The 16,670-nt window shown below is 35.9% G+C and overlaps 1 protein-coding gene across 1 annotated transcript in view; it reads right to left on the bottom strand.

Annotated features, from left to right (window-relative positions):
- DPYD (dihydropyrimidine dehydrogenase) overlaps nucleotides 1–16,670 on the bottom strand; it is a 930,468-nt gene that overhangs the window by 489,427 nt on the left and 424,371 nt on the right. The window contains exon 12 of the mRNA XM_005888124.3: nucleotides 14,666–14,850. Within this exon, the coding sequence (XP_005888186.1) occupies nucleotides 14,666–14,850 (185 nt within the window). The remainder of the gene's footprint in view (nucleotides 1–14,665; nucleotides 14,851–16,670) is intronic.

Raw genomic sequence — 16,670 nt, 5'->3', positions numbered from 1 at the left:
TCCTTTTTCTATTTGGAACCAGTCTGTTGTTCCACGTCCAGTTCTAACTGTTGCTTTCTGACCTGCATACAGCTTTCTCAAGAGGCAGGTCAGGTGGTCTGGTATTCCATCTCTTGAAAAATTTTCCAGTTTGTTGTGATCCACACAGTCAAAGGCTTTGGCATAGTCAATAAAGCAGAAGTAGATGTTTTTCTGGAACTCTCTTGCTTTTTTTAATGATCCAATGAATGTTGGCAATTTGATCTCTTGTTCCTCTGCCTTTTCTAAATCCAGCTTGAACATCTGGAATTTCACGGTTCACGTACTTTTGAAGCCTGGCTTGGAGAATTTTGAGCATTACTTTACTAGCATGTGACATGAGAGCATAGGTTTTCCAATTTGTAAAATGGGGGAAACTGTTTATTCCAGAGGTAATTTTTGAGTATAATATTAATGCTAAGCTTTTATAAAGGTATTCAATAAATTAGATTATTTGAAACATGTATTATTTGGGTTTCCGAACCATAAAGAATTTAATTTTGTCCTTTTTATGGATGAAAATAGTAAGGCCAAGATAACACATTGGTGACTTTATTAAATCAGAAATTTCACATCTATAAATATTAACATACTGTGCTGCCTCAAAGCCATTAATGAGATGATCAAAAGGCAACATGACACTCCCAAAGATCTGAAGGCAGAATTCATGAGTAATTAAGTCAGAGCTTGAACCCAGGTATCCTGACTTTTAGCCTTCCATTACATCACTTTATCCAGATTTTTTTCTTAATTTTTATTTTATATAGGAGTACATATGATTAACAATATTGTGTTAGTTTCAGGTGTGCAGCAAACTGATTCAGTTTTATATATGCATGTATCTATTCTTTTTCAAATTCTTTTCCCTTTAGGTTGTTACAGAATATTGAAAAGAGTTCCCTGTGCTATACAGGAGGTCTCTGTTGGTTTTCTATTTTAAATATAGTAGTGTGCACATGTCAATCCCAAACTCTAATTCTTTACAACTTGTGTAAGATTCAACTTTAATAAATCATTGAATGCAGAGAACAAAATTCTAGGTAAAAATGTCAATTGAGTTTTTTCCAGGTGAATTTTTCCCAGGAAGCTAAAGATGTTTTAGAGCTCTGTTCTACTGTGATACTGTCCTTAGCACCATACAGCACCAGGCATCAAGGTGTTAGAGATTTGGTCCAGAATTCTTAACACCTATATAGTGCATTTGAACCAAGTGACATGGAAGGGGCTGAGTTCTTTTATACAACAGAAGCATACACTGAGATCAGGTTCTATATGGCATGGATCAGATTTTTCAGAGTTATTTTTCTAACTTCTAGAGTTAGCTGCCTGAAGTAGCAATCTACTGCTAGATTGGTAAGGAAATATTCTGCCTTTATGGAGACAATTTCATTTTAAATTACTTTTCAGGTCAAGTGCTGCCATTTAATAAGGCTTGGAACCTTATACAAAGTCAATAAAAGGCATTAAAATTACTTATTAGTCATGGCATTTTCTTCTATCACCAACTGCATAGTTTTGTTTTGATAGCTCCATTAGATATAGATTCATTCCTCATTTTTTTCTTTGATATACTTTTACGACACACAGATGATTTAAAAAATAAATCCCTCTTCATACACAAAAACTATACATTATTAAAATTGAATTTTTAATAAAAAAGTGTCATCTCTGATAATTAATAATTATTTAAATATTAGCTAGGGAATACACCAAAAATTAACATGACTATACTACCAAAAGGTGTCATTTTTCAATGACAGTAAGCCAATTTAACATTTCTACTTCCCACTGAAAGGGATAAAAATGAGATCACAAAGCACTTCTGATTCTTGTTCAGGCTAAAGGTCCAGTCTCCCAATGAAAACCTGAGCTGAAGTCATCACAATACTGTGATTTTGACCAAGTGGAAAAACTTAGCATGGAAACAGCATTTAGCCATGACATACTTCAATATTATTTTTCGGAGGCTATCACTATCTCAAACTAAATCCATTATGATTTAAAACTGTCTTTTTATTGATATTCATTGTTTTCAAACCTGACAGTGGCCAATGATTTATATCAATTTTCTCTTAACACAGAAATTAAAGAGTCTGAAATATATCTTAAACTAAAAAATGCTTTTTCAATAGGTCTCAAGATTTTAATACAGCTGTCATTTGTAAAGCCTTACCTCCTCCCAACTGGAGAGGGTTTAGAGAAGAAGCCAGCTCCCTTGATAAAATAGTTTTTATCTGAAGCAGTGGAGGATTAAAAAAATTAGTATGACATATTGATGATGCTTTTTTATAAGGCATTTTTATTCTCTAAGTAGAAAGAACATTGCAGTTGGCTGTCAATCATTTAACCACAAATGAAGTCCTTTGCCTGGCTAGGAGATTTGCAACTATACCAATGCTGGTAAACTAACCACCAAATTATAGCCCTTTTTCCTGCCTCACCCAGATTTCACAGGGGCTGCACACCCAAATAAATGCCTCTTGGCTACCCATTCATCTAACAGCTGGAAAGATGACACTTGACATTTGGAAACTTTCCTGTGAAGATTGCTGCAAGGCTTTCCCATTAGCTTCCTGGTGAGACTGTAAGGTCGAATAAGCTGCCTCAAAACCTGCAAAGGGTAACGGAAATACTCTAATATTAAGCCTGTGCAATTTAAATTTCTAATTCTCAAATCATAGTTCTCAGATATTGTAGAAACCACTGGTATATTTCAGGGCAAAATAATTTCTTTGAAGATGTGGAATTAAAGTGATATTTTAAGGAATGATGATGGTAAGTCCCTTTTATTTAAAGTTGGCACTGAAGGTCTTCTCAGAAACAGAGACTTGGACATAGATAAGTTCTTCCAAGTTTGTTTGCTAAAATCCCAGACTGTCATATTTTTGTTTCACATTTCTGTTCAGAGTAGAAATCTTAAACATAAGGCCCCTGTTGTTACCATTCTTTAGGTTTTATTTTCACATCATAGAATAGCTATTAGCAATAGCTTTAAAATTCTAACAGTCTAACAATACAGGTTTGTTTCCAAAACCATTGACCTAAATATAAAATGAAACTGTAAATACCACAGTATTAAGAAAATGCTGTGATCTTATAAATCTTTCAAGTGTAAAGACAGGACTTTTTTTTCTCTTTAGAAAGGGAACATTTAAAGAGATCCCCAAATCAAAAGTTTTAATAACCTGACTGTTCACTAAAGATATTAGACAGACAAAATCCCTCACATAATCTCAAATCCTAAAAATGGCAGAAGGTGAAAGATTTCATTTATTGATATGAATGTACATAATGCAATTAGCTTTATGACAATGATCCTTCCACGGTGTGCTCAATTTTGAATTCCCCGTCTACAAAATGCCCTTACAATTTTCTACTCTTGCTTGTTAACTCAGTATTTCCCATGTGAAAGACTGACAAGACTGAATAGGCCCCTCTAAATGTTCAGTCATATGTTCAAATGCAGATAAAATTAATAATATGATGAAAGAGGAAGATGAAACATTTAAAAATATATGCAGAAAGACACGGAAGAAACAGGAGACATGAAAGATATTTGAATCTTGAACTAATCACCATCTGAGGCTGAAATCACTTTTTAAAAGTTAATTTAGTGATGCTGAATTTTACCCAGTTAGCAACAATCCCCATTGACAGATGGGGATTCCTCAGGATGGACATCTCATGGCCCCAAATCACAAACCAACACAAAGACAAACCTAGCTTTCTCAAAACATTCCATCAACAAATCCACCAAGAAGGGTCTCAGCTCACAGAGAAAATTAAATACTTAGCAATGACTGGGAAGACATCTTTCTCTTCAAGCTAAAATCACAACTAGCATGTTGTACTCACTCACTCTACGGTGGGACTACGACGTGACTCTCTCTTCACTAGGTACTGAAATCACAAATTGGCTTCACATAGAGTACTGAACTGCCAAGAGATGGCAATGACTTTCTGTCACCCTTGACCTGAGGCAGATCTAACTAGTGACCGAGAGGTTAAAGGCTCTGTATGTCATTACCAAGCCCATGAGATATCTAGTTCCTTCAACAACTAGTGATTCCTTTGTGCCTCAATCAAACCAAAACAAAATACACAAAAACCTCAAGTAATAGAGAATCAGGTCATCAGTGAAAGGGATTTACGATAGTTTTGAAGGATCTTATCGATGCATATACTATATACAACTGAGTAAAATCACATTAACTGTGGGAGAACTTCATCAAACCTCCATTAAAATATCATATAAGTGTCACTGAAGGTGCACAACACTGTAGAAAGTTGAGCTGAAAAACACTGTGGAAAGCTAAAACTTAAAAGATACCTGTGTTCTGTGATCTTACAGGATTAGGAAAGGCATTTTAGATATAATATGATGCCAGAATATTCATGTGTGTATTTTGTACATATGTTCTAAGAAAATTTTGCCAAAAGAATTAGTTTCAGAAGAGATTGACAAATTAGAAAGAATGACATAAGAAATAATCATAAATAAAATAACATAATGGAATTAGGCACCAGGCTCCTCTGTCCACGGGATTCTCCAGGCAAGAATACTGGAGTGGGTTGCCATTTCCTTCTCCAGGGGATCTTCCCAACCCAGGGATTGAACCCAGGTCTCCTGCATTGCAAGCAGACACTTTAACCTCTGGGCCACCAGGGAAGCCATTATAGGAATACAGCATACCTAATTAAGGGTAAAATTTCAGAAAGAGAAAGAATAAAACATATTATTTGCAAACATGTATGTAGACAAACTCATGTATATAGAAGGAACATCAAAACTAAACTAATAATAACATTAACTTTTTGTTGTTGAGAATTGACCTCAAATGCTTATTGCCAATAAACAATATTCTGTAACTATTCAACTTCAACTATTCTGTAACTTAGTATTTACTGACCCCTAAATCACTTGTGGGAAATAGATGGGGAAACAGTGGAAACAGTGGCAGACTTTATTTTTTTGGGCTCCAAAATCACTGCAGATGGTGACTGCAGCTATGAAATTAAAAGACAATTACTCCTTGGAAGGAAAGTTATGACCAACCTAGATAGCATATTCAAAAGCAGAGACATTACTTTGCCCACAAAGGTCCGTCTAGTCAAGGCTATGGTTTTCCCTGTGGTCATGTATGGATGTGAGAGTTGGACTGTGAAGAAGGCTGAGCACCGAAGAATTGATGCTTTTGAACTGTGGTGTTGGAAAAGACTCTTGAGAGTCCCTTGGACTGCAAGGAGATCCAACCAGTCCATTCTGAAGGAGATCAGCCCTGGGTGTTCTTTGGAAGGAATGATGCTAAAGCTGAAACTCCAGTACTTTGGCCACCTCATGTGAAGAGTTGACTCATTGGAACAGACTCTGATGCTGGGAGGGATTGGAGGCAGGAGGAGAAGGGGACGACAGAGGATGAGATGGCTGGATGGCATCACCGACTCGATGGACGTGAGTCTGAGTGAACTCCGGGAGTTGGTGATGGACAGGGAGGCCTGGCATGCTGCAGTTCATGGGGTCGCAAAGAGTTGGACATGACTGAGTGACTGAACTGAACTGAAATCACTTGTAAACTCAGTAACCAAAACTTTTTTTTAATAATCTTTAATGACCCACTGCCTCCTTCCTTATCCTTTGTAGTTTCTCAGGAATTCTACCTGGAAGAAACCAGGCATTATTGTTTCCATACCTTGCCTATAGTTGAAGAAGCTCTACACAAATGCTCTCCCTTCTTTGAATATCTATACATTCCATATTTATCTTTCTACTAAGAACTCTTGTCTTCTGTTGTTTGATATTTATATCTGTACCACTACAACTGCTTTCATAGCAGCAACATATAAATTTAGTGAAACCCTTCCAGTCCAAGTAATAAATATTGTGGTTTTTTTAAATATTACATATAAGAGAGTAAGGAGAAGGAAATGGCAACCCACTCCAGTATTCTTGCATGGGAAATCCAATGAACAGGGTAGCCTGGAGGGCTGTAGTGCATGGGGTCGCAAAAAGTCGGACACGACTAAGCAACTAAGCACACACAGACACACATAAGAGACAGTGAATTTAAAATAGAATTCTGAGTCATAGAATGACATGACAAGGGGATGTCATCATTACTCTAATGATGTAATGAAACTGTGAGTTTTGAGATTATAGCTTCCATATGTTTAGATTGCTTTATTTAATGTAATGTCTCATGTCTATAGGGCTTCTCTTATGGTTCAGAGGTAAAGAATCCACCTGCAGACCAGGAGACATGGCTTCAGTCCCTGTGACTGGAAGATCAACTGGAGGAGGAAATGGCTACCAACTCCAATATTCTTGCTGAAAAGTCTCACAGACAGAGGAGTCTGGCGGGCTACAGACCAAGGGGTCACAGAGTCAGACAAGACTAAGCATGCACGCACACAGCTCATGTTTACAAGATCGTTTTCTGAGAACTCCAATGAATACTTTAGGGAAAATGATCTTCTGATCTAGGATTAGATTTAGAAGAATTTAGCTTGTATTCTATGTCCAATTTCTCAGAGAACATCTATCATGATGAGATATCATATAGCCTTTTCCCTCCTCTACTTTTTGTGACTACATTTTTGTTTGTATGTTAATAGTAGAAGAAAGCAAGTGCTGAATCTTCTGAATGACTGCTTTTTTGTAAATAACGTTTGGTATTAACTCTTCTCTTTGGTAAAGCAGAATCTTAAGCACCTTTTACACTCTCTTTATGAAGTTGGTTTTGCCAAACAGATTCATTGAACTAGTTTCTTCTCTCCTTTTCCTCTCTGAGATATACAAAGGAAGGCCAAGGAGTCCTACATTTTTGTAATGGGAGGGGTACCCCTATGTGCCTATGAACCTTCTACTCTATCCATTGAGTTGTGTGCTTATTAAGAGTGAGTTGTATGTTTCTTATCCCATTTGTGTTGGCTCTAAATATAACTAAAAATTACATAAATTGATGAGCTGTATGAATGTGAAAAGAAAGCGGGTTTATTCTGTAAAAACTAAGTTGAATATTTTCAAAGGTATGATAAAAAGGTGAGATACGAAAAAACAGTAGCTGTCAAATTAGGTGTGAGAGAAAGAACTGAAATGACTTCAAGGCAATTACAGAGATTCAGAAAATTGCTCTGTATGTTCCTTGAAAATGTTGCTCCTTTAAAAAAAAAAAAAAGGAAGTGGTAGACAATGTATTATAGATAGACTTAGAGAAGAAATATGTTAGAACTCCAGAGACTAAATTGAAAAGATCCTGGCCCTGCTTATTTTTTTTTAACAGAAATGAAAATGAGACAATATCTAAATGCTTTAAAATAAAATGATATGCTTAAAGTATGTGTATATTTTTCTTATATATTCCCATTTTAACTTTTTTGGATTAACCAACAAATTGGTGATTATTGTTCCATAGGACAAGACAATATTTTTGTACTCTTCTGTTTTTAAATAAATGTTCTGGATTTAACCAATTTACCATTAATAAATTTTCTAAATTTACCTATATAACTGTCTAATTTTTATCCCAATTAATAATTAAATGGTCTTTAATCATACTAATTAATTGTCCCCTTATTTTCTTTCTCTGGAAAGTTCAAATTCGTAGAATTTTCCATCGACTTAATCATTCCAGTTAAGGTATATTTTTAATAAGAATTAAGTTATACAAAGACTATAGCCTCCAATCACAATCTTCTAATTTCAAACTACTGAGGAACTCTCAGGATAAATTCTATTGCATTATTTTATTTTTAAATTTTAAGACATACAGTTGGGGAAGATGTTAATATCAAGGACTGCTGCTAATTGGCAAGAAAACTAACATTTCAGCATTGAAAAGTACCAGGGAAGTAGTTTGGTATAAGGGAACAGGCACTTGTGTGTTCAAATTCTGGCTTCATTTCTAACAGGATACTGACCTTGAAGATTTATCATTTAAGACTTTATTTTTACCAACTATGAAACACAGATAATGATGCCTGTTTAACAGAGTCATTTAACCCAAAAATGCACAATTTATGATAGATGCTAAACAGCTGTGTGCTAGGTTGCTCCAATCATGTCCAACTCTTTGCAACCCTATGGACTGTACAGCCTGCCAGACTCCTCTGTCCATAAGATTTTCCAGGCAATAATTCTGGAATGGGTTGCCATGCCCTCCTATAGGGGATCTTTCTGGCCCGGGGATCAGATCCCCATATCTTATGTCTCCTGCATTAACAGTCAGGTTCTTTACCACTAGCACCACCTGGGAAGCCCAGATACTAAAGAATTAGCTGTCGTTACTTCAACATTTGACAAGTGAATAAAAAAGGTATGTTTCAAAGAGGATAAAAATCAGGGACTACTGCTTTGGGGAGTCTTCTCGCCAAAGTCTAGCCAACATTGATTTGACTACATTAGCATTTACTAGTTGTAGTAAATTTAGCTTTCTATTACATCATACATACTTTTCTCTGATTATTAGCATGGATAAAATAACTAAATTCAAACAACATCATAAGCTCCTTGAGAGAAGAAAGGCTGATGGGTTAATGTGATCAATTTTCTTTTTCCTTAGTATAGAACTTTTATCTATCCATCTGTTAACATACATGCACACATACATAAAGACACAAACATACACATATACATATTAGTTGAATAAATAAATCCATTAGAAAGATATACGTAGAAATACAAATTTTTAATTTCATAGATTTTATTTACCTGCAGTTATTCTTTCAGTTACATACTCTTTCTTTTGGTACATTGTCAAAATTATCTTAGTATTCTTACTTAAGTGTAAGAAGAAAACTTAAATATGCCTGGACTCCACTAACACAGTATTTCAAACAAGTAAGGTGAAGTCATATTGGATCACATTAGTATACAACCAAAAAAGAGTATGTTTAATATTTTAAAATAATGACTTACAAGGGGAGGGGAAATGTTGACAAAATGAAAAATATTCCTCTCCTTGTTAATTCTAGATCTGACACGAGCACTTTTTTATTCAAACAATTCTTACCACATTTCTGCCCCACTGCATACATCAAATTAAATTCCCAAGCTGGGTATTCTCATCAATTTTTAACCCCAGTATTACAACAGATCCTTTCTCCTATTTTTTCTATATATTCTCCATGTTCAGGGTCTCCACTAGCCCAGAAAGCCTTTTGGTGAAATAAAACAAAGCTGTTGCACAGGTGCAAGGTTTATGGAGCAGGCAGAAAACACCTTTATGACAATTCAAGGAAGACACTTGCTCTGAATAGAAGCAGCACAACAACATTGTTCAGTGAGTGCAGCTCGGTCTGGATTTCAGCCAACTGGTACCCTTGTTTGGGCACCCCTTGCACAGTGAGCATGCTATGCAATCTTATCTAGCAGTGTTCTTTAAGTTCCAACAATTCAAATCACTCAATATTCTTCCAGTTTTTCTTACCTTCCCACTTTACTCATATCCTGATTTTTATGAAGTCTGCTGACTCCATATCCTGATACCTACAGCCAGACAGAATCAATCATCATCTCTTCTATACTTTCTTGTGCCTTTACACTTAATATTATTGCATTTGCTAATTTGTATTATATGTATGTTTACATAACTATTCTTAAAGCACCATTTAAAAAAATATTGTTTATTGGATGAATGAATGAATCCATGCAAGAATGACTACATGGAGAGACAGATTGATAAATGGATAAATTGCAAATGGATAAATAAGTGAATCACTAGATAAAATGTTCTTATCATTATCTGAAATAGTCTCTTTCACTCTTCATCTATTAAAATACTATACTTACCTTCACATTCTATTCAAATCTCCAATTTTATAACTTTTCTTGATACCATTTTAATTGTTCTCAGGGAACAATCTCTAACAATTTACAAATAAATATTTATTATTTTACTAAGAGCTTTCCATAAATTCTCTTCTGTATTTTTCCCTGAAATCCAATAGAGTAGCAACTTTATCATTTCTCCTTTATTAATGACCATTAATAACTTATTGATATTAATAATTGTCAATATTAATGTATTAATAATTCATTAATTTTCTCCTAAGAACTCCACGTCTTGGAACAATTATGTGATTTTACCAAAGTCATACAGTTTGAAACTGCTAGAATGGGATTTGAAATCTGGTCTGTTCAATCCACAACCCAAAAATGTAATGACTCTTTATACTTCCCCTCATTTATTCACTTTGGTACCCTCCCAAAGTCAACTGTTAGACCAAGACCTGGTACTCAATAAGTCGTAATTGATTAAATTAACTAATAAAATATAAGTAAAGATCACTTCAGATAACTATGAGAATACTGAAATCTCAACATAGGTGTCTTTAATAATCACTTTGTATATGACTTTTAAAACAAGAGGACAACACAGTTTTTCAAAATTGTATATAGTGCATATGCATGGACAAAGCAAGCGTGGCACGTGTCTGCATAACGTTTAATTACAAAAAATACTTATTCTTTAAAAATCTTCAAGATTATGTCTAAAAGAAAAGTATATCTTTATCTAAAAAAGTATATTACAAAGAAAGTCTATCCAACTGCAATGACTGCATGCATGAAATAAGACTATAATATACACACACAATGTTTTTTTAAAAATCCATTATCCAGTGTTACATTTTTCCCTAAAAAGCATAATATAAGACAAGGTATTATAAGCTTTCATTCATAAATATATTTCAGGAATTATAGAAAGTTTTCTAAATGAATACTACAGTTCTTACATTCATAAGAAAACACTATTTACAGTGCTAATTATATAACAAATTTTTAGTTCTAATTCTTCTTTAAATTCCTTTAAAATCAATTATCACTATACATTTTTTCTATTTAATAAATGAACACATTTTTTATTTTGAGGATATATTAGTAAATAGCACACCACTGGCTAGTGCAGTATCAGACCGGTAAGCAGACTCTAATCAGGGAAACACAGGACGTTAAAGAACACACCAGGAAGAATGTGTTCCTGGAAGAGGAGGAGAAGGCAAAACCTGAAGGGCAAGAAGGATGCAGACTTGTGAAACGATTGGAGTTGGGAAAGGACCAGATGTAGGAGAAATCTTGATGTGTTAGGGGAAATTCAAATTGGTTTCACGAGCGAAGGAGTACAAAGGGGAGTATGGGTTTCCCAGGTGGCTTAGTGGTAAAGAACCCACTGGCTAATTCAAGAGACACAGAAGACATGAGTTTGATCCCTGGATTGGGAAGATCCCCTGGAGGAGGGGATGGCAACCCACTCCAGTATTCTTCCCTGGGAAATCCCATGGACAAAGGAACCTGGCAGGCTACCGTCCATGGGGTCCACAAAGAATCTGACATTACCGAGTGATTGAACACACAAAGAGGAGTATACTCCACTTGAATATAAAGAGGAGCCTCTGAAGAGTTTTAAATGAAGAGCTTGTATGCTAGAAAGAAAACTCTGGCTTCAGTACAGGGGCCTTGAATTTGACAGAAGGAAACTGGAGACAATTTTAAGAGGTGACAGAGGCCAGAACTAAGATACTGACTGTATAGAAAGAAAAATCCTACTTCATCTGTATATTCCTTTTTATTCTCATAATTGCCTAGCACTTTGTATCCAGCACCCTCACAGAAAGGTGGAAGTGTTAACTTTACCTGACAGAGATTTTACCTACCTTCCGTTTTAACTCTGTTTTAAAGTGCCATTCAATACTTTGTTTGACGGATCTGAATCCTGCAGCCAAATCCAAAATGCTTACTGGTCACTAATTTTTAATTTTTATATATTAAAAACTATCATTGCTAGAAATTATATATATATATATATATATTAAAATCATATGCACTTTTTTCATCATACTTAAGAGTCTATATCTTTTATGAATAAGTGGAAACTAAGTAAAATGACTGTTCATTTCTATCAGTTCACATTTATCAGATTTAGGAAAGTAGAAAGATAATAATGAATTAAAAAACACTCTTAAGAATCCCTTTGAATGATAATTGTGAAGCACCATAAAACTACCACCTCCAAAAGTATAGTAAATATTTTCTATGTCATCTTAAAAGCTATAAATGGATTTAAATATATAGAAAACAATAACACTAACCATTCTCCACTTGCCTGTGTTCAATTTTACCTTTTCAAATCTCTTTAGCATTGCTTCCTTCCTATCATTTTCACTTCTGCAAACTGAATTCACATCTTCAATAGGTTTTTTGCTGGCCTAGCACAGAAGCCTTTTCTCCTGAGTCCACTCTCATTTCTTCAAGGAGCTAACAGACTGGTCAGTGACATGTCTGGTCAACTAAAAATTGTATTTCACACAAAAAATAATGAAATTAAAATAAGTTTATGAAAGTCTTTATAGGGATCAAGTTGACCAGGTATATATGAGAGAGGGAAGAAAAGAAATTTAAATAAGTAGCTCATAAAGAAGAGTGTACACAATTGTACTGTTTTACGAGAAAAAATATATGTATCAGCACACTAGTGTAACTCTTTCAACTGTGTTTTCTTAAGAAATAACTCTATTCTGAGACTATGCTGTTACCTACTTTTCTCATGAAGTAGACTGTTAATAAATGAAAGTAAATATAATTTCATGTGTTTGAATCTCTATTTTAATGCTATTACTCAGCAAAATAAGAAGCCATCGACAGTATATTGGTTTCCAAATTGACTTTGAAAGTTTTATTAGCCTGAGGAATCCAGAGTCTCTTTGCTTTCTGCCAAAAAGTGAAAGAAAATGGCAGAAAGCACAGAAGAACTATATAGCCTCTAGATGAAAGTGAAACAGGAGAGTGAAAAATCTGGTTTAAAACTCAACATTCAAAAAACTAAGATCAAGGCATCCGGTCCCATCACTTCATCTGCCAATTCATGGCAAATGTTTTCCCCATGTTTTAATGGAAACAGACTTTATTTTCTTGGGCTCCAAAATCACTATAGATGGTGACTGCAGCCATGAAATTTAAAGATGTCTGCTCCTTGGAAGAAAAGCTATGACAAACCTAGATAGCATATTAAAAAGCAGAGACACTACTTCACTGACAAAGGTCTGTATAGTCAAACATAGTCAAAGCTATGTTTTTTCCAGTAATCATATATTGATATGAGAGTTGAACCATTAAGAAAGCTGAGCATCTAAGAATTGATGCTTTTGAACTGTGGTGTTGGAGAAGACTCTTGAGAGTCCCATGGGCAGCAAGAAAATCCAACCAGTCAAGCCTAAGGGAAATCAGTCCTGAATATGGACTGACGCTGAAGCTGGAACGCCAATATTTTCGCCTCCTGATGAGAAGAACTGACTCACTGGGAAAGACCCTGATGCTGGGAAAGATTGAAGGCAGGAGGAAAAGGGGACAACAGAGGATAAGATGGTTGGAGAGCATCACTGACTCAATGGATGTGAGTTTGAGCATGCTCTGGGAGTTGGTGATGGACAGGGAAAGCAGGCATGCTGTAGTCTATTGGGTCGCAAAGACATGACTGAGTGACTGGACTGAACTGAATCCAGAGTCTGAGGACCACTGATGTAGAGGATTTGACTCTAGGAATCAGAAATTTTAAATACAGGAAGTAAAACAAGTTTAGGAGGTTGTGTTTGGTTTAAAAGCAGTGAGTTTGAAGTGTAGGTAAAATATATATACAAGTCGAGTACTGAATTTGAAATGTTGTTTAGACAAGTGAAGATGTTTAGCAGCCAGTGAGACCATGGACAGAATTTCCTACTGGAGATACACAGTAGGAAGTTAAGCACATGGGTGCCCTGGGAGAATACTAGGAATATAAGAAGAGAAGAATGAGGAAACACAAAAAAGGGTGATAGGTTTGAGGACAGAAAAAGCAAAAAGAGCCAAAGCAGGAGTCCATCCTCAGTGCTTGTCATGAACTGTTCCTGCTATGTGTTTCTGAGGTCATGGGGACACTCCAAAATACAGATGCTGCTGAGCCTGCAGTGGAAACCACCACCGATGCATCTCCCCAAAACACTGAACAGCTTCCCCAGTGGCTCAGTGGTAAAGAATGTGCCAGCCATACAGGAGACATAAGAAATGCAGGTTCTATCCTTGGGTTGGGAAGATTGCCTGGAGGAGGGCGTGGCAATTCACTCCGTATTCTTGCCTACAGAATCACATAGACAGAGGAGCTTGGCAGGTTACAGTCCATAAGATCTCAAAGAGTCAGACACGACTGAAGTGACTTAGCATGCATGCATGCAAAAACACTGCTTCCTAAATCACACTTTTGTCTCAGTGCACAGCCAGTAGGGTTTACAACTATACTGCTGCTGCTGCTGCTGCTGCTGCTAAGTCACTTCAGTCGTGTCCAACTCTGTGCGACCCCATAGATGGCAGCCCACCAGGCTTCCCCGTCCCTGGGATTCTCCAGGCAAGAACACTGGAGTGGGTTGCCATTTCCTTCTCCAATGCATGAAAGTGAAAAGTGAAAGTGAAGTCACTCAGTCGTGTCCAACCCTCAGCGACCCCATGGACTGCAGCCCTCCAGGCTCCTCCATTCATGGGATTTTCCAGGCAAGAGGACTGGAGTGGGGTGCCATTGCCTTCTCCATACACCTTATAGAAATGCTCATATGAATAAGTAACAAAGATAAATGAAGTACTAATCCACTGGGAAAAAATTAACTGAATTTGATGGTAAACGCCTACCTGTATATATCTGTGAATGTACCAAGAGGCTTGCTTTCCATCATTCACGGCTTCCACTGTAGTGTTGGCTATACCGACCACATCACCACCTGCAAACACCCATGGCTCACTGGTTTGCATAGTTTCTGGATCTACTTCTGGGAGATCCCATCTGTTAAATTTTATAGGGCTCAAGGCTTCTTTTACTGCAAAAAGTGAAAGAAAGCAAGCAATGACTAATTTGTGCAACACATAACAATAATTTGAAAATTAAGAAAAATTATGGTTTAATTATTATTCAAGGGATTCAAAAAACTGTTTTTAATGAACCATAAAAATGGAAAGTTAATGAAATATCTGAGTTAACAATACATTCAAAGTGTACTGACTTAATCAACTCAAAATAAAACTCACATGTATAGATACAGGCAATATTTCAGATCTGGTATTTTTGTCTAAGAATCTTAGACAAAATGGGAGACTACAGTCCTTTAAACATTATAAATGTTATAAAAAGCATTTCTAAAACTTTGTCCATAACCATTATTTTCACAAAATTTATTACTTATATGACCCCAAATTTATTTCTGTGTAACACCGGTGTAAGTTATATTATGAATTTGAGTCAATTGCCAATATCTTCCTTTCACAGAAAGTTTTATAAACAAGAAAAAATCTTATACATTTTCATCAAGATTTTTACATTTAATGTTAGGTGATTTAATGAATCAAGAATACAGTTAAAATTAGCCAGCAAAAATCAACAAATGCAAACATTAACATTAGTTCTTTGGGGAAATTTCTCTGTAAAAGAGATTTAAATTTTCTGCTAAATATGCTGTGTCCCAATGAATTTAAACATATCAGAAAAAGGGAGAAATTGAATCCCATTAAGAAAAAATTTCTAAAGAAGTTGACTAGACACATGATCTGGATATTTGGAAGAGATGAAAGAAAGTAAGTTAGATAAGAAGTTGATCTAGAGAAGAAATGAAGAAAGGTAGATCGTACCATATATGATGGAGCAAACTGAGCCAATGTTTAAGATAAAATGTTCTTTTCAGATATTCATGTGATAAATTTTAAGCAGAGCTTCTCGTGTGTCTGTGTATGTACTAAGTCACCTTAGTCATGTCCAACTCTTTGCCAACCTATGGAGTGTAGCCCACCAGGCTTCTCTGTCCATGGGATTCTTCAGGCAAGAATACTGGAGTGGGTTGCCATGCCCTTCTCTAGCTGATCTTCCTGACCCAGGGATTGAACTCACATTTCTTATGTCTTCTGCATTGATAGGTGGGTTCTTCACCACTAGTGCCACCTGGAAAGCCCTACAAGTTCTCATGATATACTAAAGGGAGCTATTCTTTACTGTAATTGAAAAGAAAATATAACTATGTAAACTAAGGGCTTCCCTTGTGGCTCAGACGGTAAGTATCTGCCTACAATGCAGGAGACCCGGGTTCGATCCCTGGGTCGGGAAGTTCCCCTGGAGAAGGAAATGGCAACCCATTCCAGTATTCTTGCCTGGAAAATTCCATGGACGGAGGAGCCCGGTAGGCTACAGTCCATGGGGTCACAAAGAGTTGGACACGACTGAGCAACTTTACTTCACTTCACTTCACTTCAAACTAAGGGAGAAGATAATAGAAGTTCTTGGAGCACAAAAGTTAGTTGTTGAATAGACTGACAATTTAAGTTCAAAATTAAATAGCCAAGTGTAAAAACAAAATAAGTTATTCTAATTTTTTTTTTCCTGAACAATAAAGAAAAAATATAAAAATAAACTCTGGTACATGTTTGTAGCTTTCTGCTTGAAACAGATTAGAATTCTAGAAAACCATTAAGGGACTATTGTTTTTTTTGTTGTTGTTTTTGATTGTGCTTTCTCCACAAGACTGTAGGTTCCATGAGAACAAGAATATATCCATGCTGTGGTGCTTACCACTGTGTCACCAAGCCTAGTATACCACTTAAAACACGGAAGACACTCAATTCAATGGATAGATGAATGGATTGATGGATGGAT

The sequence above is a fragment of the Bos mutus genome, chromosome 3 (genome assembly GCF_027580195.1).
Source record: "Bos mutus isolate GX-2022 chromosome 3, NWIPB_WYAK_1.1, whole genome shotgun sequence".
In the NCBI taxonomy this organism is placed as follows: domain Eukaryota; kingdom Metazoa; phylum Chordata; class Mammalia; order Artiodactyla; family Bovidae; genus Bos; species Bos mutus.
The sequence above is the reverse complement of the archived record's forward strand: the minus strand, read 5'-3'. Positions and strand labels throughout refer to the sequence as shown.